The sequence below is a fragment of the Fundulus heteroclitus genome, chromosome 11 (assembly GCF_011125445.2).
Source record: "Fundulus heteroclitus isolate FHET01 chromosome 11, MU-UCD_Fhet_4.1, whole genome shotgun sequence".
NCBI classification, from domain to species: Eukaryota; Metazoa; Chordata; class Actinopteri; order Cyprinodontiformes; family Fundulidae; genus Fundulus; species Fundulus heteroclitus.
This window is the reverse complement of record NC_046371.1, coordinates 36,425,800-36,453,052: the sequence shown is the minus strand read 5'-3', so window position 1 is coordinate 36,453,052 and position 27,253 is coordinate 36,425,800. Positions and strand designations below refer to the sequence as shown.

The 27,253-nt window shown below is 40.5% G+C and overlaps 1 protein-coding gene across 3 annotated transcripts in view; it reads right to left on the bottom strand.

Moving 5' to 3' along the window:
- Window positions 1–27,004, bottom strand: part of sptbn4a (spectrin, beta, non-erythrocytic 4a) — a 51,540-nt gene extending 24,536 nt beyond the window's left edge. Inside the window, exons 1-8 of one of the 3 annotated variants that reach the window (XM_012868155.3) lie at window positions 26,329–27,003; window positions 25,970–26,124; window positions 6,779–7,042; window positions 5,325–5,558; window positions 4,784–4,873; window positions 4,425–4,703; window positions 4,189–4,319; window positions 2,906–3,110 (exon numbers count right to left, since the gene is read on the bottom strand). In XM_012868155.3, the coding sequence (XP_012723609.2) occupies window positions 2,906–3,110; window positions 4,189–4,319; window positions 4,425–4,703; window positions 4,784–4,873; window positions 5,325–5,558; window positions 6,779–7,042; window positions 25,970–26,092 (1,326 nt within the window). In that variant the 5' untranslated portion in view covers window positions 26,093–26,124; window positions 26,329–27,003. Of the gene's footprint in view, window positions 1–2,905; window positions 3,111–4,188; window positions 4,320–4,424; window positions 4,704–4,783; window positions 4,874–5,324; window positions 5,559–6,778; window positions 7,043–25,969 lie in introns of all 3 variants that reach the window. The other 2 variants (XM_036143463.1, XM_021319300.2) reach the window with 2 other exon arrangements.
- Between the last annotated feature and the right edge of the window lie 249 nt (window positions 27,005–27,253).

The following is a 27,253-nucleotide window of genomic DNA, read 5'->3' as shown; positions in this document are numbered from 1 at the left end:
GGAAAAGCATTAGGCTGGTTTAAATCTTATCTGTCGGACGGATTCCAGTTTGTTCATGTTAATAATAATTCTTCTTTGAACTCCGGGGTCACTTATGGAGTACCACAGGGTTCAGCCCTTGGGCCAATTCCCTTTGCTATATATACATATATATATATATATATCCATCCATCCATCCATTTTCCGAACCGCTTTATCCCTCATGGGGTTGCGGGGGTTGCTGGTGCCTATCTCCAGCGTTCACTGGGCGAGAGGCGGGGTACACCCTGGACAGGTCACCAGTCTGTCGCAGATATATATATATATATATATATATATATATATATATATATATATATATATATATATATATATATATATAAATCCGATTAGTACTATTATCAGTCAGCATGGGATTAATTTAAACTGTTATGCTGCAGCTACATAAATCCTGCTAATCTAATCAATTACTTTGACTATAGGCTTGTCTTGATGACATCAAAAGCTGGATGACCTTAAATTTTCTGCTTTTGAATTCTGACATGACAGAAGTTGACATCTTTGGTCTGGAATTCTTAAAAATAAACTTCTTAATCAATCACCTAATCTGGATGCAATCAACTCCCAGATTTGGTATGTGACGCAGAGACCTGTCTAATTTTAAGACTAGCCTTAAAACTTTCCTTTTTTACAAAGTTTATAGTTAGAGTGGCTTAGGTTACCCTGAGCTATCTCTGTCGTTATGCTGCTATCAGGGTCTATTTTTCTCACTCTGCTGAGTTCTCGTACTGTTCTTCAATTTGCATTGTTTGCTGTTATTTCAACCTTTAAGTTTTTGTTCTCTGTTATTTTTTTCTTCATAGTAGGTACAACTGGTCTGGTGTTCTGTTAGCTGTGACATCATCAGGGGAGACAGATCATCTGCTATTACCATATAACATAGAAAGTACTCCTGGATCAATGTGTGCTTCTGTGCTTTCTGTGTCTCTGCTCTGTCTTCTTTAACCCCCAGTCGGTCTAGGCAGATGGCCGTTTACACTGAGCCTAGTTCTGCTGAGGGTTTTCCTCCCTGTTAAAGAGGAGTTTTCCTCTTCACTGTCGCTTTATGCATGCTCAGTATGAGGGATTGCTGCAAAGCCATGGACAATGCAGACGACTGTCCCTGTGGATCTTTGCTCTTTCATGAGGAGTGAATGCTGCTTGTCAAAACTCAAAATGTAATCTGCTGGATTTCCTTAGATAGGAAATTTTTTGACCAATCTGTCTGGATGATTTGATTGAATTTGACTTTGTAAAGTGCCTTGAGATGACATGTGTTGTCAATTGGCGCTATATAAATACAATTGAATTGAATAGAAATTTAACTCCACCCAGAAGTTTTTTATCCGATCGGAAATGAGAAAACTGTAAACATCTATGCCTGTAAAAAAAGAGTATTAATATTGAAAATAAATTGTTCTTAGATCATGTCAAAAGAAGTCTGAATTGAGTGTACAGTCTTCTTAAAAAAAATTGGAAATATTTAAGCGTGCAGCATGATGGAAAACGAACAGAGCAATATATGTTGCTTTGAAGACCAGATCTGTTCTATAAATATTTGAATGGGACAAAGGCTAAATGGAATTTTGTGCACATTCCACAGACATGGCTGAGGAGGATAAGGGTGCTCGTATTGGAATGACCAGCCTGCAGTCCTGACCAGTGAGGCATTTTTCTAAACTAAAAATATGAAAAAGTAAATATGTTACATTTTTTAACTGACCCAACTTTTGAATATTCAGGAGTGAGTGAAATTAGAATGAAGCAAAAAACAATAAATATTTTCTCTTCTTATTCTCTGCAGTTAAAGGGACAGTGTGTAACTAATTAGCACAGATCAAGTATTGCATTTATGAATACATATTCAGTCAAAGTCTAATAACATCACCAAAATGAAAGTGTTCTCATAAGTTAGAATTAGTAGTTTATAGATACATATATGCAGTGGACCCAATGGAAGGCGCCATATTGCGTCACCATTTCTAATTTCAGTAGCCGGAAGGGGTCAAATTTATCAGCCATATGGGTTCCCCTATATGTCTTCTATATGAAGACGTGCTGTCGGTGGAGGAGGTGTAAAGACACCAGTAAATCATTCATTTCATTTTGTTTTTTGTTGAAATGGAGAATCATCCATACTCTTTTTCCCACCAAGAAGGAAGAGAAAGTAACCAAGAAAAGAAAAAGAAGTAATAACCAGGAGAGAACAAGAGTCTGTATTGGCTATTATTAACAGGTGGTGATAATTCATGAGGGAGTAGGGATTTAAAACAGATTCAGAGGTTGCAGGCCTTCTGCTGGACAGGTAAATTAATTGAATATAACTGAAATTTATTTTGCCGTTATGTTAGAAACAGGGCAGTGTTGTCCTGCAACTACTCTGTCCTCCTGGCAGAGACGGCTAGTTTATCTGTTTTTGTCTCCCTCTCCCTCTCAGGGAGTATGTGTGTACGCAGAGAGGCGGAGGGGTATCAGCAGGTTCACGGTGTCTGTAGCGCAGCAGTGTGAGTGGATCTCTTTATAACCCGTGATTATAGTTGCTTATTTTAGAGCCCAAATAAGCAACTTCACATTCAGAAACAAGCCAAAAAACCCACAACCCATGACTCGTTGAATTTAAAAGTAACTTATGATAAGCAGACTTGACAATAGGGCCAAAAACTATTTCACACAATGACTGTAGCTTTTAGTTATTACCAGTATGTTTAAATTGTCACATTTATGACACTTCTGTAGTAGTTATCATGACAGCGAGGTCATTTGTAATTCTTTTAGCACACCACTAGATGGTGCACCAGTGTGTAAATCTTACACACTGGAGCTTTAAGTAAAAGTAAAATTCTAAACCTATGTTTTATGAGATAAAGCTGACTGCTGATGAACTAACCGTCACTTCCTCGAGGTCATGGCCGAGCTCAGTAGAACTTGCTACAGCCTCACGCTCAGTGATCCATTTTTCCAACTCCTCGACTTCCTTGTTGAGCTGGTAGAGCCAGTACTGTTGCTCCAGCTTGGTTTTTCTGTGCTCCACCATGTCTTTGAGTGAAACATACAGCCGGTCTATGTGGGACTGCTGCTTAGTTATCTGCTCACTGTTGAAAGGAAGGAAAAAGACAATGACACAGAAACAGAATAATTGACCAGTCCATGAGGGTGTCATATAGAAGAATTTGCTCCCTCACACATTTCTTCTGTTTTTCCTTTTTTTTGTAACACTTCACATCAAACAGATTTTCAGTTAATACAACATTTTGTTCTCAAGTAGTGATTTCATTAATTAAAGGAGAAAAGCAATGCAAATCAAACCGGCCCTATGTGGAAAACTGATTTCTCCCTAAACCTAATAATCCGTTTTGCCACCAGCACTAATTTATTTCAAAGACAAACAGCCTGTTAAAGGTAATTTTGCAGCATCTTAATTGGATTTAAGTTTTTGCTTGTACCACTCAGGCTTTGAACCGCTTGTGTCCGAACCAAATACGGTTCGGGCCAATCACGTTGCAGTATTGAGGTTTATGGCAGGGCATATGGCTTATTCCTGTTTTGTGGGATTGCTCTTACCCCTGTTTTATGTTTCTTATTTAATTTGTTTTGCGTCTTTTAATATTTGTAGTACTTGTTTCCTGTATGGTGTTTTAGAAATCAAGCTGGACAGCATATGATTCTCCACATGTGGATAATGGATCCACTGTGGTTCTATGAAGTCCCTAAGGCTTTGTAAATCGTTTCTGGGCCGATAGATGTCACTGACTTTGTTTCTCAGCTGTTCTTGAATTTGTTTAGCTCGGGGCATGATGTGTTGCGTTTTTGAGATTTCATCTACTCCACGTCGTCAGGCAGGTCCTGACGGCTATTTTGGATCTATTCTATTATGGATCATTCAGTAATCAGGCCCGTGTGTGATGAGCAAACCTGAAAAAAATTAACAACTGCTTATTCTTTATTTCACAAAGGGGGCAGAACGTTTTTCTTGCAGGGCCAAGTGGTTATATCTTGTTCCATTAACAAGTGCAATCATATTTTGAAAACGTCTTTCTGTCTTCACCCAGGTTAAAATGTGTTTAATAACTGAAACGTTTAAGTGTGACAAACAAGAAAACATACAGGAAATCTGTAAGTCGGCAAATACTTTTCCATGGCCCTAAAGAATGACTATTGTTCAAAACACACCTCTCTGGATGTCCCAGTTCCAGTAAATGCTGGCATTGCTGGGAGAGCATGCCTACTGTCTCTGCATAGGTTTCCACAGTTTGCTCCAGAGCCAGGTGGGCCTTCAGTAGCTGCAGGGTGCTTGTCTCATCCTGCAAAAGGTCATGATAATATCAAGCTATAGCAGATGTAACATGTTCACTGTGATGCTGATTTGTGTGGGTAAACGCTCGTTTCAATGTCAAAATCATACGCACCGTGCCTTTCTCTTCGTTGGCAACGTGGAGCTTCTGCCCTGACAGCCAGGACTCCACTTTAGCAGCCTCATTGTAGTACTGCTGAGACTGTAGGGCAGCATCCAGCATCACAGAGCGCCTTTCTGTCTCCAGCTGCAACACCTCCCACAGCTGGCGCACGTGCCCTGCTCCCTCGCGCACAAAGTCCACCTCAGGAGTTCTTAGTGAGGCGATGATTGCGGCCCGGTCCAACACCTCCTCAATCCGAGCCCGCCGCCCTGTCAGTTCTCTCTGAAGTGTCTGAAGGACCAATCAGAAAGGAGTTCAAAGGGTAAGTGTCTGTCAGCTAGACGTAACCAAAGGTTATCCATGACGTGTACCTGGTGCTTTTTCACATGCTGCTGCACACTTTGGAGGTTATTCCCATAATCCTTAGATGATGCTAAAGGAAGCCTTTCTTGGATCCACATCTTAAACAAAAGACAAGCACATAATTTACTTATTTAGAAAGCACATTTAGGAAATCTACTCACAACATGAATTATGAACTCTACCAAAAGCATGTATGGGTCTGTTTTCCCCCCCTTTTTGAAGAGACGCTTATTCAGCCAGAGGTTTGCATAAACTCACCAAGTTACACTTCAAAACAGGAACTGGTTGCAGAAGTTTAAGTATTGTGGAATTTCTCCAAATATAAACATGATCTCCAACTAATATTTAGATAATAATTGTATGATTGCATAACTGCATCCCAAAAAATAAGGTTTGAAATGCATCACTAAAAGCCCAAATTTAGATGCCATTCATGACCAGAATGGGTGGATGAAACTTCTAACTAAAACCGTATAAAATGTGTCTTCTTACCAGCAACTGAATGATGGAAGATCACCTGTAAAAACAGAGGATAAAAAACTAACTCACTATTTCATCCTCTAGATCCTGGGCAACCTGGTGCATTTCCTTGGAAGCCAGCAGGATGCGGCGCCTCTCCTTCAAGGGTTCGATAAGCCGAACGATCCGGGTCTCCACCTCACCCGACTGCTCTCCACTCTCCTTGTCACCTGCCATCAGGCCTCGCTGGGGTAGACTGAGGCCCTGCAAGCTTCCCAACTCTCCCATGTCCTTATAGAAGTCCCCTATCTGAGACTCCATAGCCTGCAGAGAAGGGAAGTGGAAGGTCATGTTGCAGCCACGTGAAAAAATGGACAGACCACATCAGCTGTTTTCCTGTCGGGGCATATCAGGGTTATGTAATGGTTTGCCTCACTTAAAGAATAAAAAGCAGCTGGGGCAATTTTTTAATGCCACTGAATATTTTGTATGACAACATGCCAACACACAGACCATTGCAGACTTTTCAAACAAAAATGCACATAGCCTTGCAGAATAATTTATGCCTATTCAACAAGCACAAAGTGGCACATTATTGTGAAGTAGCACAGAAATCTGAAACGTTTGAGCTGCATTTGTATTGGAACCCCCTGAGTCAATAATTTGTAGAACGTACAATTTTGGTCAGATCTTACCATAGAACCATTTGCATTTCTGCAGTGCCCCCTACATGGCTTGAGGCAAACTGCAAACCCGACTTCTTAAGGCTTTCTTTCAATAATGACTGTTCTTACTACTTCTCCATGAAGACCTGATTTATGGAGTGTAGTTGTCATATACACAGATTCTCCAAATTGATATGTGCTTCTGTGATTTATGGTCTCCTGTAAGTTTAGGTGGACGTCCATGTCTTGATCGGACTGCAGCTGGTCCATCCTCTCTCCATGTTCAGATGATGGACTGAACAGAGTTCTAGGAGATGTTCAAAGCTTGGAGTATTATTTTCTAAAGTAATCCTGTTTCAAACATCTCCACAACTTTCTCGCTGACCTTTCTGCTGTGGTCCTCCGTCTTTGTGATGCTGTTTATTCTGTATTGTTCTCTAACCATCCTTTGGTTAATGACATTACTGTGTGGACTCTATTTTCTCTCATTTTTTTGGGGGGTAAAATTTTCATGCATGCTTTTTCTTCCATTGCACGATAAGCACTACTTTGTGTTGGTCTATTACATAAAATCCCATCAAGATATATGAAAGTTTGTGTTTACAAGTGGTAAGTTGATGAAATGTGTAAAAGTAGGCATTTAGTGAATCTTTTTGTCTGTGCATGTACAGCAGTCTGAGTGAGATACATTTGATAACACTAAGGTTCAATATGCTGTACAGGCATGGTGATGGTAGACGGTTGTAACTTTGATAAACTGCTGCTGAGGAGAAGATTTGGATCATCTGAGATCTTTTTTTTTTTATTGCAGCTCTTTAAGCAACTTGCTGATGCTGTAAATATCTTCTCACAGTGACCCAGTAAGGCTTTGATGCTTGCCTGGAATTTCTGGAGCTGCTCATTGAAGGTGGGCAGGTGGTGTGCCTGTTCCAGCTGGGGGGGCTGCTGCTCCAGGTGGGAGAGCTGGCTGTCGAGGTCGGAGTAGCTCTTCACCGGTGGCTCAGGCTTGTTGTTTTCAAAGAGCTGACGGGCCTTGGCCTTTGTGGTTGTCTCCAGGTCGGACCAGCACTCTCTGATCTCCTCCAGTTTCTGCTGCACGACTGGACGCAGCTCCGGCTTCTCCAGGATCAGCTCCTGACCCTCCTGGATGGAGACAGTAAATCATAACAAGCAGTTAATAAAATACATTCCAGACTGATCAAAAATATTCACATTCACTAAACATTATCTCACTTTATAAAAATAAAAAAACAACCTTATCTCAGGGAAATGCGTCTTTTGGCTGACTGTCTTTAATGTCAGGCTTTGCTTCAAGGGAAGGTTCTTATGTTGTGATGTGATCATTGCTCCATTTTTTACCATTCTAGAAATCTATGAACAGCACAACTTGTTCAGCCATTTCAGATTTCAAAGAAGCAGTAAACTCCAGTTTACGACCATGTTCATTAATGTAAAATTTTCTCTCCATGAATGTGATCTTTAAGATACTGGAATTGATCTTTTATCCGTTTCCAAGGGAGAACAGCTCACTGTCACGTCTGTGCCTACAGTTTCCTGTACATGATGCAACAATGCTCACTGAGAGCACGCTGCTTGAACTTTATCACATTCTTTGAGGTTACAACCAGAAACTTCAATTTATTTTACTGGGACTGTTATAGACCAACAAAAAGTAGTGTATAGTTGAGGGGAGAGAAGAAATAAATGCTTTGTCTCTTTCTTTCAAACAAAAAGCTGATATTCGTGGTATACATCTGTATTCTGCCTCTCTGAGTCGATACTTTGTGGAGCTGCATTTTGCTGTTAATTTAGTTTGTTTCCTCCGACAAAAAAAGCTTTTGCATGTCAGCTAGAAAGATAATGTTTTGTCACATGTGACCAAAGCACCTTTTTCGACATGCTTTTTGTGCCTCCTACATGGACATATACTTGCAAACCGCAAGGAGGACTTCTGGATTTCAACAATGTCCTTCTTTCATAAAGGCCATATGTGTAGAATACATTACTGTTCATTGTTTCGTCAGCAGATTCTTCCACCTGAGTGGTGGATCCCTGCAGCTCTTCCACGGTTACCTTGGGCCTCCTGGTGTGAATGCCTTCGTGCCAGGCCTGTGCGTTAAGGATGATGGATTGAACAGAGCTCTGTGAGATGTTCAGAGCTTGGGTTACTTATTTAAATGATGCTGTTTGCTCTGTAATGTTCTCTAACAAACCTCTGAGGCCTTCACAGGGCAGATGCATTGAAATTAAATACCATGTAGGTGAACTCTATTTACTAATCAGGTGACCTCTGAAAGAGTTGGTTGCACTGGCTTCTATTTAGGGGTGTCAGAGTGAATGACGTTGAATTTAAATACATGCCATGTTTTACAGAGTATAATTTCCTTCCACTGCATAAGTGAGACTTTATGTTAGTCTGTCACATAAAGTCCTTTTAATAAACTACACAGAAATTTGAAGACATATTAATAGTTCTGCGAAGCACCGTATAACTAAACATAAACCTGTGGATCTTGTTTCAGTATCATAGATGCAATCCTGCATACCAGGAAGGACCTGAGAGAATAACAGATGATGCCTGAAACTGAGTGAGTGCCTAAAATAGCTGGGCACAACAGATCTCCATCCTAGCGCGGGAGGCCCCCTGCTTGCAGAGAAGCAGGTGTAGAGAGCAACATTTGGCCTTGGGCTGACCTAAAAATCATCCATGGTATTTCTGACAAACCCCTCTTATGCCCTTTCATTATGCTTTTCTGCTCCACTTTCCTCCCCTAAACAGCAGACTCTGTGATTTTGGATGAGAAGACAGAAGCTTGTAGCAGTCTACCGCGATCCATAGCCTAATAGAACATGTATTATATCAATGTTAAAATATGGTGGGACTTACATGCAATACAATGCCATGCTCTAACTACTACTTGGCTCTGTAATCTTCACACAGTTGGACCTGAGGTATATCCTATGGCTTTCATAATGCAGTGCTGCATTCCCTCTCTTGGCACAGGCTCTCTGCTTAACTGCTGCTAGCACTCACATTCTCAACATCCCTCTCTTGCTCCTATCTTTCCTCAGCCTTGCTTTCCCTCCCATAATGCAGAGCCAGCAGAAAGCAAGTGGCTGCCTCTCCTTCGCTCTCTCCTTCTCCTCCTTCCGACTATACGGACATGCGAGGTGAGGCAGAAGGAGAAGAATCAGAGAGGGGAGGAGGAGAGGAGAGAGGGAAATAAAGCAGACTATAGGAAGAAGGCAAGCAAAAAGCAAAAGAATCAAAGGTTTATTGAAACAGGAATGAGGCTGCTGTAGTGCTGCACTCCCAGAAAATAGTTGGATCCAATGGGTATTTGTGAAACAAATCTTCAAGGCGCATATTTTAAAGGCCAGCACAGATAAATCAGGGTCTCATGGCAGCAGTGTGCAGCCAAATTCTGTTGGCTTTCTTGCAATGCTGACGCAGCATGGCTGAACAGTAGGTAGGATGAAAGGGCTTATTTTATACAAACAACTACGACTGCCCACCAAATACACTCTTCAGCACATTTACATTACTTTTTGTGTGTAATTTTCTCTTCTCTGTGTTTAAACATGTCTTCCAAATCATCACCCCCAAAGGGACCAAAATACTGTATTCTACTAGACATTTCACCATACACTTTTTGAATCAGCGTTTGTTTTCACAGCATGTTTTGACCATGTCAGGGAGGAAAATACGCAATGAACCCGTCACAGTAACCGTGGAACTGTGCAGCAAACATCCTTGGAAGAATTCACACTCAGTCGTCCTGCTCAAACTTTGAGATGCTGAAGGTTTTTAGCAGACTGTGACTTCAGCTTTCCCAAAATATTACCTTTGCCTTGCTTTGGAATGCTTTTGACAAAAACCTTTTGGCTCAGTTACTACAACCCATTCCAACCAGAAAGAGTGGTGATGAATTGGCTTAACTGTAGGTGGGCCGTCGAATAGCACCACCATGTTGGTGCAAAGTACAAAATGTGTTTTTTTTTTTTTTATATTAGAGGCTAGAGTTTAACAAATCAATACATGCGTCAAAATGTGTTGTTAAAATCAATTCCGGATACCAGGACACTAGTCGGTTATGAATTGCCATTTGTTTAAAAAAAGAAAAGGACACGAAATGGTTGTAAGGTGTTGCTCAAAAGCACCTCTTGGAAGACACTTTCCAGCCAACGTCTATAAGTCTTCTGCATAATGGGGGGTTATAGTTAATACCAGTGTTACAGCTCTATAGCCAAGTTGCAGTTAGGTGGGAAATGAATTGTTCCAAATGGGTCATTTGGTGTCACACTTGTTGCTACTGGTGTAACTAAATACCTGGATTACATGGGTCTACACTTATAGAGTGTACCCATTGAAACATATTTAAAGTATGTATGTTGTTTATGATGCACCTCTGTAATGTATTGTGGGGACATTTGGATGAAGGATGTGACATTTACAACCTGCCACCACACCAGGATAGAGTATGTTACTTTGGCAGAGCTTTGAACATCTCTTTTTTCATTTCCAAACCAAATAATGTCCCGACCATCTAGGGATGAGAGCTCAATGCTCTGGACTCTGAGAGCTCTGAAGAGATCAAACTATCATTATCACAACTGAACCGAAAATAATGCTGATTTTAGCATGAACTTCCACATGATCCAACAGTTTTTTAACTCATATTTAAGTGCTACAGGGTCACCTAAAAATATATTCTTTAGTGTAGAAGTTACTACTCAGGGAAGAATGCTCAAAGTTTGCTATTATCAGGTCACTGAGGTGTTTATGAATAAGGAGCACAGATGTCACTAGGAACACAGAAAGAAGGCTTGATAAGCTATTTGAAATTAAAGCAGCTCATATGTTTTGGGTGTGTTTTAATTTTATGTCCGATAGGACATTAATGTTTAGGTTTTCCGGTCTGCTCATTACAACAAAATATGGCTTAAAAGTCTTTTAAGTGAGTGCCGAATTGACGCTAGCATTAGCCACTATTAGCCTCTCTTAATACCTTACTACTAACTCTAGTGAACATGACTACAGCTGGTATAAACGTGATGTTTGCTCTTGGTCACGCCGCCATTGTCTGATGGCGCTGCGGGCTTTAGTACAGTGTTAATATGGAACATCAATCTTGATTTAATGGTGTTTTGTGTAATTTAAGATTAACTCATCAAGCTAATGTCAACACGTCCAGGCCGCACTCCGACACATGTCATTTTTGGTTGATCGCCCGCTACAGCACCCTCTAGCTCCCTAAGTTACCAATTTGAGTGTGAATTATTTCCAGGAGAAATAATGACATTAATAAAAATCATTCGTCCTAAAGGTTATTGATTTTTTATCTAGCAAATCATTATTTTCTCAAATAATGTTTTATCTAACTTTTACATTGTGAATGGGTTGAACACATACCAGAAAGTTAAGGTAAATTGATCTCTTTCCATATTCTTTAAGATGAACTTTGGTTCTCTCGTAGATCTGCAGGGAACCCAAGATTCGCTGAATCATGCTGATGATGATTGTTTCTTTATTTGTGCTGTTTTGTGTACATAGTTCCTTAGTTTCTTTAAACTTAATTTTGCTTAGTAGTTTAGTTATGTTTCACTAGCCTAGTAGAGAGGATTTGTTGATTGAAGTATAGTGTGAATTCAGATAAACAGATGTCTACTGTATAGTGGTGTTCTCTGGATGTTCATTTATTTCTGATAATACATTTTTATACTTGAAGATAAGTTGTCACTCATTTATTCCATATGTTTGCAGAGTTTGCTGTTAGAAGAACGCCAGTGCTTGAATCGCTCTTTCAGCTATTGTCCTGATATCAGCTGTTTAGGCTGATATTCAGTGGACAATACCTAACAGACCGAGAGTTATTTAATAAACATTAAATAACTTTTAACCTGCATAATGGCACAACACACAAGACCGTCTTACCTGCTCTTGCGCTCCTCAGGAGGATTGCGTAAAAAAAAATCACCCAAACCCACTCTGGTCTTCTTTCTGGCTACTTAGGCCTCTCATAAACTTGTATGCAGTTTGCTTCTTGTGACGCTCAGCCTGGCTGGGGCTAGGCCCACCCAATTAAGTGGCTTTCCTTTCCTTTAATAATTTTTTTTTTAGCTTTTTTTAGAGTGTCACTTAAAGTCATATTAAAAGTCACCTAAAATAAAATAAAATTAAGCGGAATAAAATAGAATTTATGCTTGTCACAAACATGAAAACAGCAAGTTTCATGTTCTTGCTCTCAGTAAACCGGCGGCACAAAGAGAAATTTGCCTAAGCGCCTCTGGACTGTAATAAGCCAAATGCAAGGAGATGTTGGAAACATCACATTTGTTGAGAAACTGTTAGCATGTGAAGGTTGTGTCAGGTATTGTCATGATGTGTGCCAAACAGGACTTTCCTCTTGAAGGGAATGAAAATGAAGAGCAGAAGATTGTTTTTTGGGGTTGGCACGCTGTGGGGCTTCTGCGACGCCTTGCACTTGATTTCAGGTGCTCTTAGTCACACGGTAATATCGGTGCATACTTCTAAGAGGCATTTTTAGGGTGTTGTAACATTGGGAGCTTCAGCCCAGACCCCTCATTCCATTTCCTCCCTCTTTAAAAAGAGCGCTTTACAGTCTATATTTATGCATTTTCCCCACAATGTTTATCCCTCGTGCACAGTGCAGAAATGAAAAGAAGAATTGTTTCCAGCCCCCTCACCGCCTCAACTAAGTATCATTGAACATAAATTATGCTGGGACCGGACAATCAGTTCCCAAATAGCCTATTGTTTTTTTTTTTCTATAGCCATGTAGGCTGTGTAGAAAAAGTGAGACGCAGTGAAGCGCAGAGCCTTAAGGGCTGCGCCTACACTCATAGAATTTGGGGATACGGTATAAAAGTGCTGTTTCCTATATTGCTATTTCCTGTAGGCTTAAGACTATTGCTAATGGGTTAAAGGCAAAGCAGGAGTCCATGCCTCACTGGCTCCGCTTGGAGTACAAACATGAAACATCTGCTCAGAGAACAACTTCAAACTTCAAACTCAGCATTAGGCATGCCTAATTATACTTATTTATTATCTGAATACATAATGTATTGACAACAGTCAGGATGGAAGGACCATTTCTCCCAGTATAACAAAAAGTGTTTCTGAACAGGATTACCAATTACAGCTTTAAAGCAGAAAAGCTCTTAAGAGAAAACCTGACATACTTCCAGAGAACATATGGAGGCACGTCAGCTGTTCATTCATTTTCTTGGAGAACAAAAATGAGCCACAGCATTTCAGGATTCATATCCGACTTTCATACATATTATTGAAATTCACAAAAGGGCAAACTGACCAAGAGTTGACCTCAGCAGGTACCAGGAAGGTTGAATATATTACAGCAAAGATGCTCAATTTGAACTGTTTCAGGTTTCAACCTCTGACATAGATGCGCTGGATTTGGAAATACTGGCCATCTTCGATCTGCGAAGTTGGATAAAACTATATGTACCATAATGGAATACAGACACATATCAATGTTTATGGTAGGTAATGCAGAAGGTGGCGTAGCTTGCTTACTGCTAAGATAAGATGCTAAAGATACATTAAAGATTCAAGTCCTTAATCATTTTACCTTTGTTGTAAAATTGTTAAACCTATCTCTAACACATACATTGTGATGTTGCCTGTTGCTGTTATAAATAGTTAATGACCACTAATGGCAGGAAGCCAAAAGAAATATTTAAAAGCTGTAAAGTGTCAAGAATCAAGAATCTTTATTGTCATTATGAGTTACTATAATGAAATTTTTGATGAGACAGACACTGGCTGTGTTTGTGTCAGGAGGCTGGTGCACATGCTGGTGTGTCGTTCTGCTACTTCTCTAGATGTATTCCCACAGTTCAGTAGTGCAGCTCAAAGGGGGCTGATGTCAAGCTAATAACAGCTAGCTTGTGTTGTTCGGTAGGTTTATAGCTGTGCTGACGCAAATTCAAGAGCTTTGCTGAATATTCTATTATGTCCTGCTGTTTTGTGTCGTACTGTCAGTTATGCTCATGAGCGTAAAGGTCTATTTTCAGTGTAACTTTGACAACATTCAGCGTCTATTACGCTGAAATGTGCTGGCGAGAACATTGTACATATATAATTATTTGCTATAGAATTGTCATGATCCTTGGATGTTTGTATCATGCTTTATTTAGTTATTTATCCTTCTAGGATCATTTATGGATTTAGTCATGCTCTAGGTTGGTTTCCATTTCCTTTTCATTGTCCCTTGTTTCCTTTTTGTGCCTGCCTGCAACTGCTTCTCCCCCGTGTCGCAGACGGCATCATTGGATCGGGACCAACACATTAGCAGCGTTAGCAGAGTTTCCTGTGCCAGCTGCCACAGTAGAATCTTCCACAATCTCAGCTATAGCAGATCCCCTCAAATCCTTAAGCCGCTGCCATCAGTTCCTGTCCCACACCACCGAGCCGGCAGAGAGTACTAGAACATGCCCTGTGCTACACGAGAAGGCATGAACCTTTGTTGTGCCCCCTCCGAGCCCCAGAGCAAGCTCTATATCCCTGTGTGCATCCCTTGTCTGGTCAATTTCAACCTCATTATCTTTAGCTCAGTTGGCATCGCCTTCATCATCTACACTCCTGGCTCAGTCTTCATCATCCTTACTATCTATATCTTTGGTCCAGTCATCAGCTTCTTTTTCTCCATTCCTGGCTCCATCATCTTAATTATCATGTTAACATCCATTCCTGTTTCAGTCCTCAACATCTTCATTTTCTTTATCATGTAAAGAGTCATCACTACCATTAGCGAAAACTAAAAAACTTCAACCTCATTCCAGGCTCCTGTTCCTGATACAGAGTTCAGAGCTCCTGCTCTCTGGTCTGCCGAGGGAGTTGAAGATGTACCTCCTCATGTTCCTGAGTGTCTTGATGAGGTTGTCCATGTAGACCCGCCTCATGTCACTGTTCCTGAGTTTCTCCAATGAGGGTGTCCAGTTGGACATGCCTCATGGTGCTGATTCTCCAGAGCACCACAGTGATTCTGAGTCTCCAGAGATCCACGGTGGTCCCCAGCAGTCAGGCCACCATCCTGCAGGGCTCCTCTGTGTGTTCCTGCTGTCCAGTCTCCAGGGACCTGGTCCTGGTCCTGGTTCCAGTCTGTGGAGTTAAGCTCTTGGTTCCAGTCTCCAAGCTCCTTGTTCTAGCTTGCAGGATTTCAGCCTCCAAGGTCTTGGTTTCATCCTGCAGACTCCAGTCCAGTCCATTCTACTCTGTTTAAACCAAGTGTTCATCTCCTGTGTTGTCACATCCTCCCTTATGCTGCCTCCTGTTGTCCCTTCCTTCTCCATGCCTTTTTCTCCCGTCGTATTCTGTAAGTTTATTTTTGATCTCATCCCGAATCCCTGTCTGCATTTTGGTCCAGCACCCACCTCACAAAACATAACAATAATTTATGTTAACCAATAACAAAAACTATAAGGTTCAGAAAGTAAAATCTGCTTTTGGTTCAACGTTATATTTTGTTGCATTAGCATTGACCAGTATTGCCATAAAGACACATGCAGCGCATTACAGTGATTTACAGTGAAGAAACTATCTGGGAGAAGACCTTTAAACTTGTTGCTTTGTGTCATTTCATTGTTATTTAACCCTCTTCCCTTTGTTGTTGTTCCTTGTGGTATGTGAGTTCCTGATTTAATATCTGTCTCTGTACTGCTCACATTTTGGTCCTCCTAAGCCTCAAAGCATGACTTGGCAGTTTTAAAATATTGTTTTACATGTTGCTTCTTTCAGGAATTATCTTTACCATGTTGAAGCGTCCAGAGTTGGGACTTGAATCTGATAGTGATCCTGGGGAGGGAGCAAAAGATTAGGGTGATGATAAAGAGACAACCACAAAAGTAGAATTGTCAACATTCCTGTAGGAATTTACAAGAAGCTGTTCAGCACTTAGAAGAAGGGTTTGATTGCTGTAATTCTAATGAACCTTTTTCTATTTAATATTGAGAGGGGTATAACTAACATTCAACATGTTGTGTTTATTAAATTATTAAAAAAATATATTTTTTAAAAACTAATTCGCCTTTTACATTGTTTTATTATGTTTTTAGAGATGCTGGTCTCATTCTTGTAAGACATTTTAGTTGCTTGGGGAAAAAAGAAAACTAGAGCATTAAGAAATGAGTCCACTGACCAAAAACATCAGACTTTAAACCTCACAATAATTGCTTTTTGACTGCTATATAATGCATCCCGGAAGTTTGCGGATGACACAGCAGTGATGGGATGCATCACAAATAATGGTGTGTCCAAATACAGAGAAGAGGTGGAACACCTGGTGCAGTGGTGCAGAGAAAATAACCTCTGCATTAATGTGAAGAAAACCAAGGATGGTGATGGATTTCTGAAGGGATAAGAGCTCCGTTCCTCCCCTGAACATCGGAGGAGCAGCTGTGAAGGTGGTTTCCAGCTACAGCTACCTGGATGTGCATATATCCAGCATCTCTTCTTCCTCAGAAGGCTGCAGAAGGCTGGAGAAGGCTGCAGAAGGCTGGACTTGGGAACTCCATCCCGAGGAGCTTCTATCACTGTGTGGTAAAGAGCGTTCTCTGCATCTGCATCACCGTGTGGAATGGCATCTGCACTGCTGCTGAACGGATGGCTTTGCAGAGGGTAGTTAAGGCTGCACAGAGGAGTGTGAGGAGCAGCCTTCCCTCCACCTCGGACCTCTACACATCCACGATGCAGGAAGAGGGCGCTGTGCAACATGAAGGACTCCACCCATCCTGCACACAGCCCCTCCCCTCAGGCAGACGCCTGAGAAGCATTCAGAGCAAGAACACCAGGCTCAGAAACAGTTTCTACCCTGCAGCTGACAGACTGCTGAACTCAAGTTGCACTCAATGGACTAAATACAGTTCTCACTTTTAAATAAATATTTTATATATCTCTATTTGTTTATTTATTATCTATTTTATATCAGGATCTGAGTTATAATTTTGTACCACAAACATGAAATGGGAACTGGTATGACAATAAAAAAAATCCTTGAATCCTTGTTCATTACATTAACATAGTCCAAACAAAGTCTTTGTTTAAAAATGTATCCAAATAGTTTAATTTAACTATTTAACTATTTAACTAGAAACAGCTAGGTTCTTAAAATCCACTTTAAATTTATATATAATAAACACATTTATAAGGTTGAGGTTTTTTTTGGAAAGCTTGGAAAATTGCTCAGAAACCTTTCAGGAGAATGATGTAAGATTTATTTCTTATACCTTCACTTCGAATTTCAATGGAAACCTTTTAACAAATAAAACACATAAACAAATCATATGGATATTTACTATCAAAAATAGAATAAGAACTAAATAAAAAAATGACTTTTGTGTAGAAACCTATATGTACAGTTCTGTGGAAAAGTCTTGAGACACCCTCATTCGTTCATAGTTTTTTTTTGGAAGTATCCAGTCTGCCTCATTGCTAATTTTCATTAGCTGACCACTTTCAGACGAAGGATTCACATTTCAGAGTTGATTCACAAATGTGTCACAGGTGGCGAGGATAGCACAGGGGATTGTGGGATGCCATCTACAGGACCCAGACACACTCTATCCTGTATGAGTCCAGAAAAGGGCCAGACGTATTGCCACGGATCACACCTACCTGGGCAATGCACTGTTTGTCCCACTTCCAACAGGTAAACCATTCAGGAACATTAAATTAAAAAACTAAAAACAGCTTCTTTCCCAAAGCTGTGAGGGCTATTGCCCCCTGCTGAAAATCAACAAACCATCAGCCCAGTTCATATCTTCTGTTACAAACAGACTACTGATTACACAGGCTTCTGATCTGATAAAAATTATTTATTCTGCCTCTCACTTACAAATGTGTATTTGAACACTTGACTCTCTCAGTGAGTGTCTGTTTAGACATCCATGCAAATTGCACAATTCTATGACTAAATTTATTGCACAGCATTGTAGTCGGCTATCTGACTTTTTGAATAGGAAATGAGTCCATTAGCGGACTCTAAGGGCTATATGCACACTCCTCAGGGAGTGTTGTTGTTGGGCATCAGTTTGTTAAAAAAAATCTGTACTGCTAAGAAGATGAGGAAAAAACAACTGCTGTTTAATGAACATGAATACATTTCATGAATCTATCTAATGTAGTAATAATAGTAAAGCCTTGTTGGAGTCATAGCGTAAATAACAGGTCCTAAGTAGTCACCTGAGGAAGTTGCTCTGCTCCATTTAAAGCCTAACAATTACAGTAAGCAGTGTTGTTTTACAGCTGAAGCAGGATACAAAAGGTTTGAACTGATTTGAGTATTATGATAAAATGACACATGGATGCCTAATAGAAGACAGCAGGATTATGATTCGAAGGAACTGTTTGTCTTTTTTGTTGAAGTGGGCATAAAAGGAGAATCTTCTGAGGAACATCACAAGAGATTCTGTTTGTGTTTAACCAAAACACATCTTAAGTTCTAAATCTAGGCATAAGGGACAGTGACATATTAAAAAAAACAACATGCATGTTTAAAAGAAAGTACAAGTAGAGTTGAGGCCAAAAGTCTCTATACTCCTTTTTTTCATTTTTCTATTTTGATCAGCATGTTTCTTCTGACTCAAGTAGAAAAGCCAGTCCCCTCTTGATTATGACAGAGAATCGGTGGAGGAAGCTAAAGATTAGGGTGATGGCAAGGAAGTATTCCAACCTCAAAGACTTGGATCTCATCATCAAAGATCTTCGAAAAACGAGTGGGAACATTTATTTCTAAGAGGGTTTGATCACTGTAATGCCAATAAAGATTTTACCACTGATTATTGAGAAGAGTGTAATTAATTTACAACATGCCATCCTTTTTCATTGTTTTCATTTCTTCTGAGATGCCTGTCTCATTTCCCATCAGAAAAACAACGTTGTAGTTGAAAGAAAATAATTTAGATCTAAATCTGTTTGTTCTGCCCTGTAACAGACTGGCGACCTGTCCAGGGTGTACCCCGCCTCTCGCCCATTGACAGATGAAGATAGGCACCAGCACCCCTCGCAACCCCATGAGGGATGAAGCGAGTAAGAAAATGGATGAATGGATGGATCTGTTTGCTCTGTCAATCATTTGTAATGGTTATGTAAAAAAAAAAAAAACTATACTTAAGCAAAAAATGCTAAAATTCAGAAATCCTATTTTCTGCAATCAGGGTAATTCTATTTCCTGTTCTTTACACATGTTGTCACAGAAACACTCAAAGCCAGGTTTCAATAAAATGTCATACTAACCAGATCATAATTTAGCAAAATATGTGACGTGTACACTTAAAAAGACTATAATATTTGAGCCTTGAATAACAAACATTCACAATATTTACTTCTATTCAAATATGAGCACGGTATTCTGCACAAGTACTTCTTTGACTTTCCAGGTGCATAAATATGACTTAGCATGCTTAATAAGTTATTAGACACCCTTCAACAGTTGGTGTAAATAAACATAACACAATATTAGACCTCACGTTGGGCTCACACTTTTTAGGATGTCAATGAAAAAAAAATATTTTGCTAAGAAAGAATGGTGAGAACATTTTTGGTTGTATGCATCAATCAGACGTCTTTGGTGTTTCAGTGTGGCAGGCCCACTAACAGCCAGTTCACATCAGAACTTTTAGGATAAAACGTGACCTAGGACAAGTTTCAAGAATGTCGGAAAACGTCTAGAAAAGTCAGCGCAAAAGTCTTCATATACTTTAAACCTTTTTCCATTTTGTCATGTTACAACCACAAACCTTCTAATATTTTATTTAGATTTTACATGATGGACCAACACAAATTAGCTTTTCATGATTACAAATCTGAATGCCATGTATGTATTAAGACCCTTTTGCTTTTGCTCTGAGAACTCTAATTAATATCCACTGGAACCAATTCCTTTCAGAATATGCCATAATAATAAACGGCAAGTAGTCCACCTGCGTGAGATCTAATCTCAGAATAAATGCAGCTTTTCTGTTTCTGGCCTCAGAGGATTGTTAGATAACATTAAAGAACGAGCAGCAACATGAAGACCAAGGGCCACAGCAGACAGATCAGGGAGAACACAGTGGAGAGGTTTAAAGCAGGGTTAGGTTAGAAAACAATATCCCTAGTGTTGAACATTATACATAGCTCTGTTCCATCCATCATCTGAAAATTGAGAAAATGTGGGAAAAACAGTGGAAAGAAAGACATTGTAGAAAGAAGGCCATTATAAGACCTGCTCATTGTTGGCCTTGCCATGTAGATGATACAGCAAGCATGTGAATGAGAGTGCTCAGGCCAGATGAGACCAAAGCATTCCACTTCTGCCCTCTTTTGGGTTCTTACGATGTCCAGAAAGCTAAAACCAACTCTGGGATTTTACTGAAAGATTTTCAGGTCTGGATAAAGTATGGACAAAGAAAACAGTGCGTGGAAAAATATTTGGATCTCCAGAATTTATTTTTGGTCCCATCATCTAAATCTGTCCATCCACCCTTTTATCTGTTGTCCTACTATTTTGTCCAATTCCTTTTTTTGGGTTGTATACATAAAAAATAATTATGAGTCACATGTTTAAGCTGGCTAAAATATTCACAAAAAAAGTATTATCTCAGAGGGTTAAACATAAATGTGTGCCACATTTTTGTTACATAGGTTAAAATGTTTTTCTTTTTTTTTTAAAACATGTATCATTTTCCTTCCATTTCACAATTATTTACTCTACATTTTGATAGTTTCACTTAAAATCTGTGTAATGGATACACATATGTTTCAGGAACTGTAATTTGACATTAAAGTTGACTTTTTTTTAAAGGTCGATTTAGTCCTGAGGCTACTGTGGCATAACAGTAGAGCGGGGCCCACACACAGGCTTTTCGTTCTCGATGCACCCATCTACATTCGATTCCCCACCTCAGGACTTTTGCTGCATGTCTTCCCCCTTCCCCCTTTCTCTTTCTGCTCATGTCTGAAACAAACATAAAGGCCATTAGGGCCACAAAATTGTGGGAAAAAAGTGAACTGTAATCCGGTAAGAACTGTAAGAAATAAGCTGAAGAAGGACTTGCAGCATTGCAGCAATGCAAACATTGCTTCAGACAAAGCAGTAAGAAGAATATCGCAGTTTCATGTATTACTGTGAGATTTCATGATTACGGTACATAAAGGACATACGAGTTTGATTTTGAGAGAAGAACATGAATAATATTGGTGTGTTAAAGAGAAATGGAACTTCCATATGATAATTATATTTCATTTACATTATATTGTTTTTGTTCATCTACATTTAATAAACAGCATTTGGTCAAGCTCAATCCTTGTTTATGTCTTAAAGTGCTGAGCTTTGAGCCTGTGTCATGGCTTGGCACAAGGTCAACTGTGAGTCTTCTCACTGTAACAGAGAAGCACCCACAGATCCCCCACATGCACGAGTCGGCCTGGAGCTGTGTGGCTGGCTTCATGTGCTGAGTAAGTGCTGCGAGAGAACAGAGGCACAGGCCGCAACTCTCCGAGAGGACGGCGAGTTCTGTGAAAACAACAGGAAGCAGCGCCCTCCTCTTTTCGTCTCTCAGGTAACGACAGAGATGGATGGTTGGATTAGGTAAGGTTAGCAGGGCCTAAGTGACACGATGGGCTCTTTAACTATCTGTTTGGACACAACACAATGAAACTCATGACAGCCAGAGAGAGGCAGTCTATGAGGCAGCCATCTTCTGCACTCAGTGTCAGGCCTTCCACTTTAGATTTCTGGATTTCTGGCATGAAAGGTTATTTGAATGTGCCGATTCCTTGGCAAAAATAATTATATCGTGTCTCACTCTTTTTACATTTTAAGCTGAAGTGCCATTACAGACAGAGACCTTTGCTATTTTCTTACACCAGGGGAACACTCACAAATTTAAAAACTCAGATTCTTTAAAAAAAAAAACAAGCTTCATGACGGGAAGGTTTGATAGTAACAGAGGTGTAATGTTTGATGGTGATGTAATTCTATGGATGATTTCAGTCCAGATCCTGTAACTGGTGCTGGTGCCGTTCCACTGTCACCATCTCTACTCTAAACAAGCTCCTAACTCCACAACACCATTAAAGACATTAAAGGTCTTAGACACAGATAAAATGCTGGAAAAACCATTGGCTTTTAACTGGAACTTATTTCATAGTGGTGAAATGTGTTGGGTATGAATAAGACATTTAAAACTTTAATTCCTTTAAGTTGCTAATAGTGGTAATAACAATAATCATCAACATCTTTAGTTGTCATTCCAATTTTGTACATTCCAGTGAAATGTGTCCTCAGCATTTAACACATCCATATAAGGAGTGGTGGAGTGCCCTTACGAGGCGACTGGGGAGCATTCTGGGGCTGAGGGTCTTGTTCAGGGACCCAGAGTGGCAGGCTGTGGGATTGGAACCGATGAATTTGCAGCCTTCCCAGGATATAGGCACCCTGGGAATTTAATTATTTGCTCATTACAGAAAATTATTTAAATACTATCTCAAGTTTTCAAAAATACACAATTACAATAACACCAAAAAGGAAAACACTATGTGTGGAAAAGCTTTGTATTCACCATAAAGATTTTGAAAGTAGCAACCAGATGCTGTTAATCAAATGCCGTTGACTGTTTCATCATCAGTGAGTGTAACCTCACTGTAAAAGCAGGAGTTTTGGCTCTTTGCTTGACTTACATCATTCTTCTATGAAAATGATTCACAAGTGGAAAATAAATAATATACACCTCTCAGTCTTCCCAGTGGTTGACATCCCAGAAGAAGTTGTACTGTACAATGCTCAGAGCAACAGCATTAAAGCTATAGTTGGCAATCCTGTTCAGAAACACTTTTTGTTGATTTGAGTAAAATCATCCTCCCATCCTGACAGTAGTCGATACATGACATATTCAGGAAAAGGAGGTTAAAAAATGATCTATGTGGGAGTTGCAGTCCTATAAAAACTCTAACCAATCCCTGACGTTCGGTCCGTATGGCAGGGATTGGTTAGAGTTTTGGTTCTTCCCTCACTCCCCTCTGTCCCTCAAGTTACAGTGGTATCACCTTATCTACTGGCTGTCCCACATGCCAGTCATTCTGATGTGCTCACGTAACACCAGTACGCATGTTTGTTCCTTGTTAGTTTCCACTTGCTGGCTGAGCATGCGCACTTCTAATGTTAATGTATCCGGTTAGCTTAGAAGCTAGGTTAGCAGTTAGCTTCAGTGTTAGCCGTTCATTGTAGCTCCAGTGCTCTCACTGTATACTTTGAACATGGCTGAGAGTCGCAAGAAGCAAACTGCACACCGGTTTATGAGAAGAGGAGGAATGCCTCTGTAGAAAGAAATAAGATTGGATTTGGGAGATTTTTTTTCATGCGATCCCCCTGAGGAGTGCAAGAGCAGGTAAGACGGTCTTAGCCATGCACAGTTAAAAAGGGGCTTGGGGAAACTTCCAGAAAAATCACAGAGTCTGCTTTTCAACCCAAAAGCTTTTTCTCAGACTATACCAGACTCAGTTAACATGCTAAATGTTAAAGTTCATGACAGTATAGTAAGAACATGTTCAAAGAGATGCTAGAGAAAAATCACTCCTATCTGGAAAATAATATGTTAAAGTTGCATCTAATTGAATCACAAGACTTTTAGAACAATATCCTTTGGAGAGATTGGCCTAAAGTAGAGATGTCACACAACCAAGTTTGTAAATCAATAAAAAATATGCCAACCAACTATCAAGAATTGTGGTGGCAGTGTAATAATCTGGGCTTCTTTTACAGCTTCTCTATACTAAGGTGTTCAAGGGTCAATTGTGGGCTCAAACTGGGTCATCAGCGATCCTAAATGCAGCAGCAAGTCCACACCATGGCTGAAAAACAGAAGAATTATGGTTTTGTGATGGCCTAGTCAAAGTATAAACCTCACCTCCCAAAGAATGTCCTACAAGCTGTTGTATCATGGGGTGTTCTGGCTCTTACACATGAATTGTACCTTTTTGCTTTATCTTTGTCTGATAAATAAGAACATTGTGGAATCTGTAAGGGTGCTAAGGGTCAACGTGTAAAGAATCTAGCACTGCAGACTTCCTGAACATGGCTAAAGCAATGCTCAGATAAAAAGAGTAGCAGATAAAATGTAGTATATATTTTCTGGGAAGCATTAATCTTTTTTCAGACAAATTGTGTGTGGAATAACTCTTATCTTGATGCTGTGGATTCTGGTGCAAAAAGTAATAATGATCACGCTTAATCTATGCAATAATGTTGGGATTTCTAAAAAAATTCACACTAAACTATGCAGACCTCACTAGCTGTGTTTTTTTTTTTACCCTATGAGATGCAGAACTTGTTTGGTAAACCGATAAACCAAGCAAACATGTAAAAATAGAAAACCAAATGGCGACATGTTCCCGCGTTCTCATGTGAACATTTCACACACCTCTGCGTGGGTAACATTTAAAGAGAGATTTGATCCCCTGCTCAGAACATTAGCTTGCATGGCAAAAATTTCCAATGAACGGGGCTGCTTTGATTCACACGTTTACTGCAAGAAACACACAAACACCCTGCAAAGCAGCACTATTCTACACATTCAGAGGCCATCTTCCAGCTTTTTGAGCAATTTGTTTTATCTCAAAACTAGTACATGATGAACCTTAGAAAACCTTTCATAGATGGACAAACAAAGCTTTTCCTCATTAGACAATGCACTTTAGTAGTGTTGACTTCAAGGCTGGTGTTATAATTAGTTTCCCTGGTATCTAATGAATATTTTATGACGCAGCTGACTACCACAATGGCGTGTAAAAATCTATAAAGTCTAATCAATTTTTTAATGTATTCAATGAAAATAAATAATTAAGAAACAGGTAAATGTCAACAAACAGTCCTTTGATATTATAGGCGATGTAAACACATTTCACGGTGGTCAAAGTCTGATAGTTTTTTAAGAAAAAGGTTTCTGTGTAACATTGTGCAGATGCTCCCATATAGTTGGGAGTCTGAAAGCAGAACAACACTTAGTGATTTATCCAGGTATTCAGGTCTTTTCCAAAGATTGCACACTGAAGCTTAGCTGGCTGATAGACGGTTCCCACTCCTTTTCCTCTCAAGATGGACAAGTACATCTGTTTTAAGATATTTATGGTTGTGAAAAACACAAACAGTCATGGCGTGGACGTTAAAGGAGAAAACTGGGTAACTACATGTCAACTGCTTAGGCTTAGAGTTTCTCTATGAAAAACTAAGAGAAATATTCAGAAGTTTGGTCGGTATTTTTTGACCTAGTTTATGTATGAAAATCCAAATAACATTAAAAAATGTTGTAGAATGCATCAGTATAATATATTAGTATGTGCAATTTTTTCAGCTGCAGTTGCAAGGTTAATATCTTGGTCTGTTTTAAATAAAAGCAGACTTGTAATGTGGAAAAGATTTCACAGCCAGGCCAAACCTCCTCGTCACACATATTGTTTATACACTCTACTCTCTAGTCCTATATAACAAGCAAAATTTATAATCTGAGCAAACTATAATCATGTCAACAGATGTTATTAGAGGCCCATGTGAGTTTCATTTCAGTGGGCTGGGTAGCAAGGAGGGTATCCTGCCTGGATGAGCTCTAGTAAAGCATGGTAGCAATGCAGGAGCAAAATGCAAACAAGAGAAAATAATAAACATCTCAAACTGACTAAATGTCAGCTATAGCGGACCATGTAGCATATGCTGTTTCTACTCTTCACTGCTGCAGAGCTCGCATTTTCTGTCTGATTCTTTTCAGCCTTCAAGTCAAACTCTGATTAGTACAAAAAAGACCCAAAGAGACACAAAACTCAGGCCAAATTTGAAAGTGAAAATGACACCACTGTTATTTCTATGTAACCTTGAGAGTGTAACAGGACGTTCCTGAGCACGGTGAAGCCAGAACAACCGAGTGATGACACCTCACTCAGTTTCACCTTTTCACATCAACTTTCACCGCACTCACTATAAACTCTGCTTCTCAGGCACGAGTTCCCTTTAGCATTTGCTGCCATTCTGTACTCCCCTCCTGGTCCCCTCCACTCACCTGTTCTATCTTGGCCAGCCATTCCTTATTCCGGGCCAGTTCTGCCATAAAGGCCTGGTGCTTCAGCCACTTCCTGTGTAGCTTTTGAGCCTCATCCCGGGCCGTGTCTCGGGCCATAAGCATCTTCTCTTCCACCTGCTGTCCCAAACGCTCAGCTAGGGGAGACAAAAATAGCCACCATCAGGAGTCCAACGTTCCAGTCAGCCCTTCTTCCCCCTTCCCACAGGACGTCCTGCCTGGCTCCTCTATGCAAGAGCCACCCGCTCTGCTCTGTAGGGGCCTAGTTACCTGTGCTGTCACCACCCACACCAACCCCCCACCAGACACCCTTTTCTGGAAAAAAAAATCAAGATAAGCACCTCAGCAGTGGTACCAATGGAAGTACTCAAGCCCTTCCTTAGGGTTGCCCCTGGGTCCTCATGCCCTACCACTTCATGGATCTTGCGGTCCTGATGCTGCAGTGCCTGCTAGCCAGTCTTTGAGAAGGCAAAAAACACCAGTAGAAAAAAGAGGAAATGCACCAGCGACAACACTGGTATAAAACGACACACACATCCAAGATTCCTTGTAAGTTTAGATGCTATTCTCTAGCTCCCGGAGTCAGTTACAATCCAGCCAGCAGTTAGGGTGCAGATGTAGCATAGCCAGAGAAGAATCCTTCAGCTGGGGTAAAACCTGACCAGCCACCGCTCGCCAGTCCCGGTCAATCTGTAGTCCTGTCTAATGATGCCGTGGAGAGGAGGAGGAAGAGTTGGAGTGGGAGGAGCAGGGTGAACAGGATGCAGAGGCAGTGCAGAAGCGGCTGGATAGCAAAAGCCATCCGCTCTTGAAATGCATCCTTCTCACCTCTGCTAAGGTGCACACACAGGCTGGTCTAAGGCAGCAATCTATTCCCCCTCCTGCGATCTCCTTCCTTCATTCCCTGAATGGCTGAGCTGCAGATGCTGCATGCTGCTGCAGTACTTGCTTCTCAGCTACGCTCCTATGTGCTTGTGTTTGTGCATGCTTGTGTGTGTGTGTGTGTGTGTGTGTGTGTGTGTGTGTTCAATCACAATCAGCACTGCAGTGCCGGAGCAGAGTGAGGAGGGGAGAGAGGGGGAGGCAGCGAAAGGAGCGGGGGACAGGAAGACTGGGCGAGGAAATGGAGAAAAGGGTAGTACCAAAGCCGGAAAAAAGAAGGGGAGAAAAGTGAAAAGAGGGAAAACATGGTGTTGGAGCTCCAAGGAGATGGAGGGAGGGATGGTTACGGTTAGTGAGACAGAGAGAGGAAGAGAGAGGCTGCGT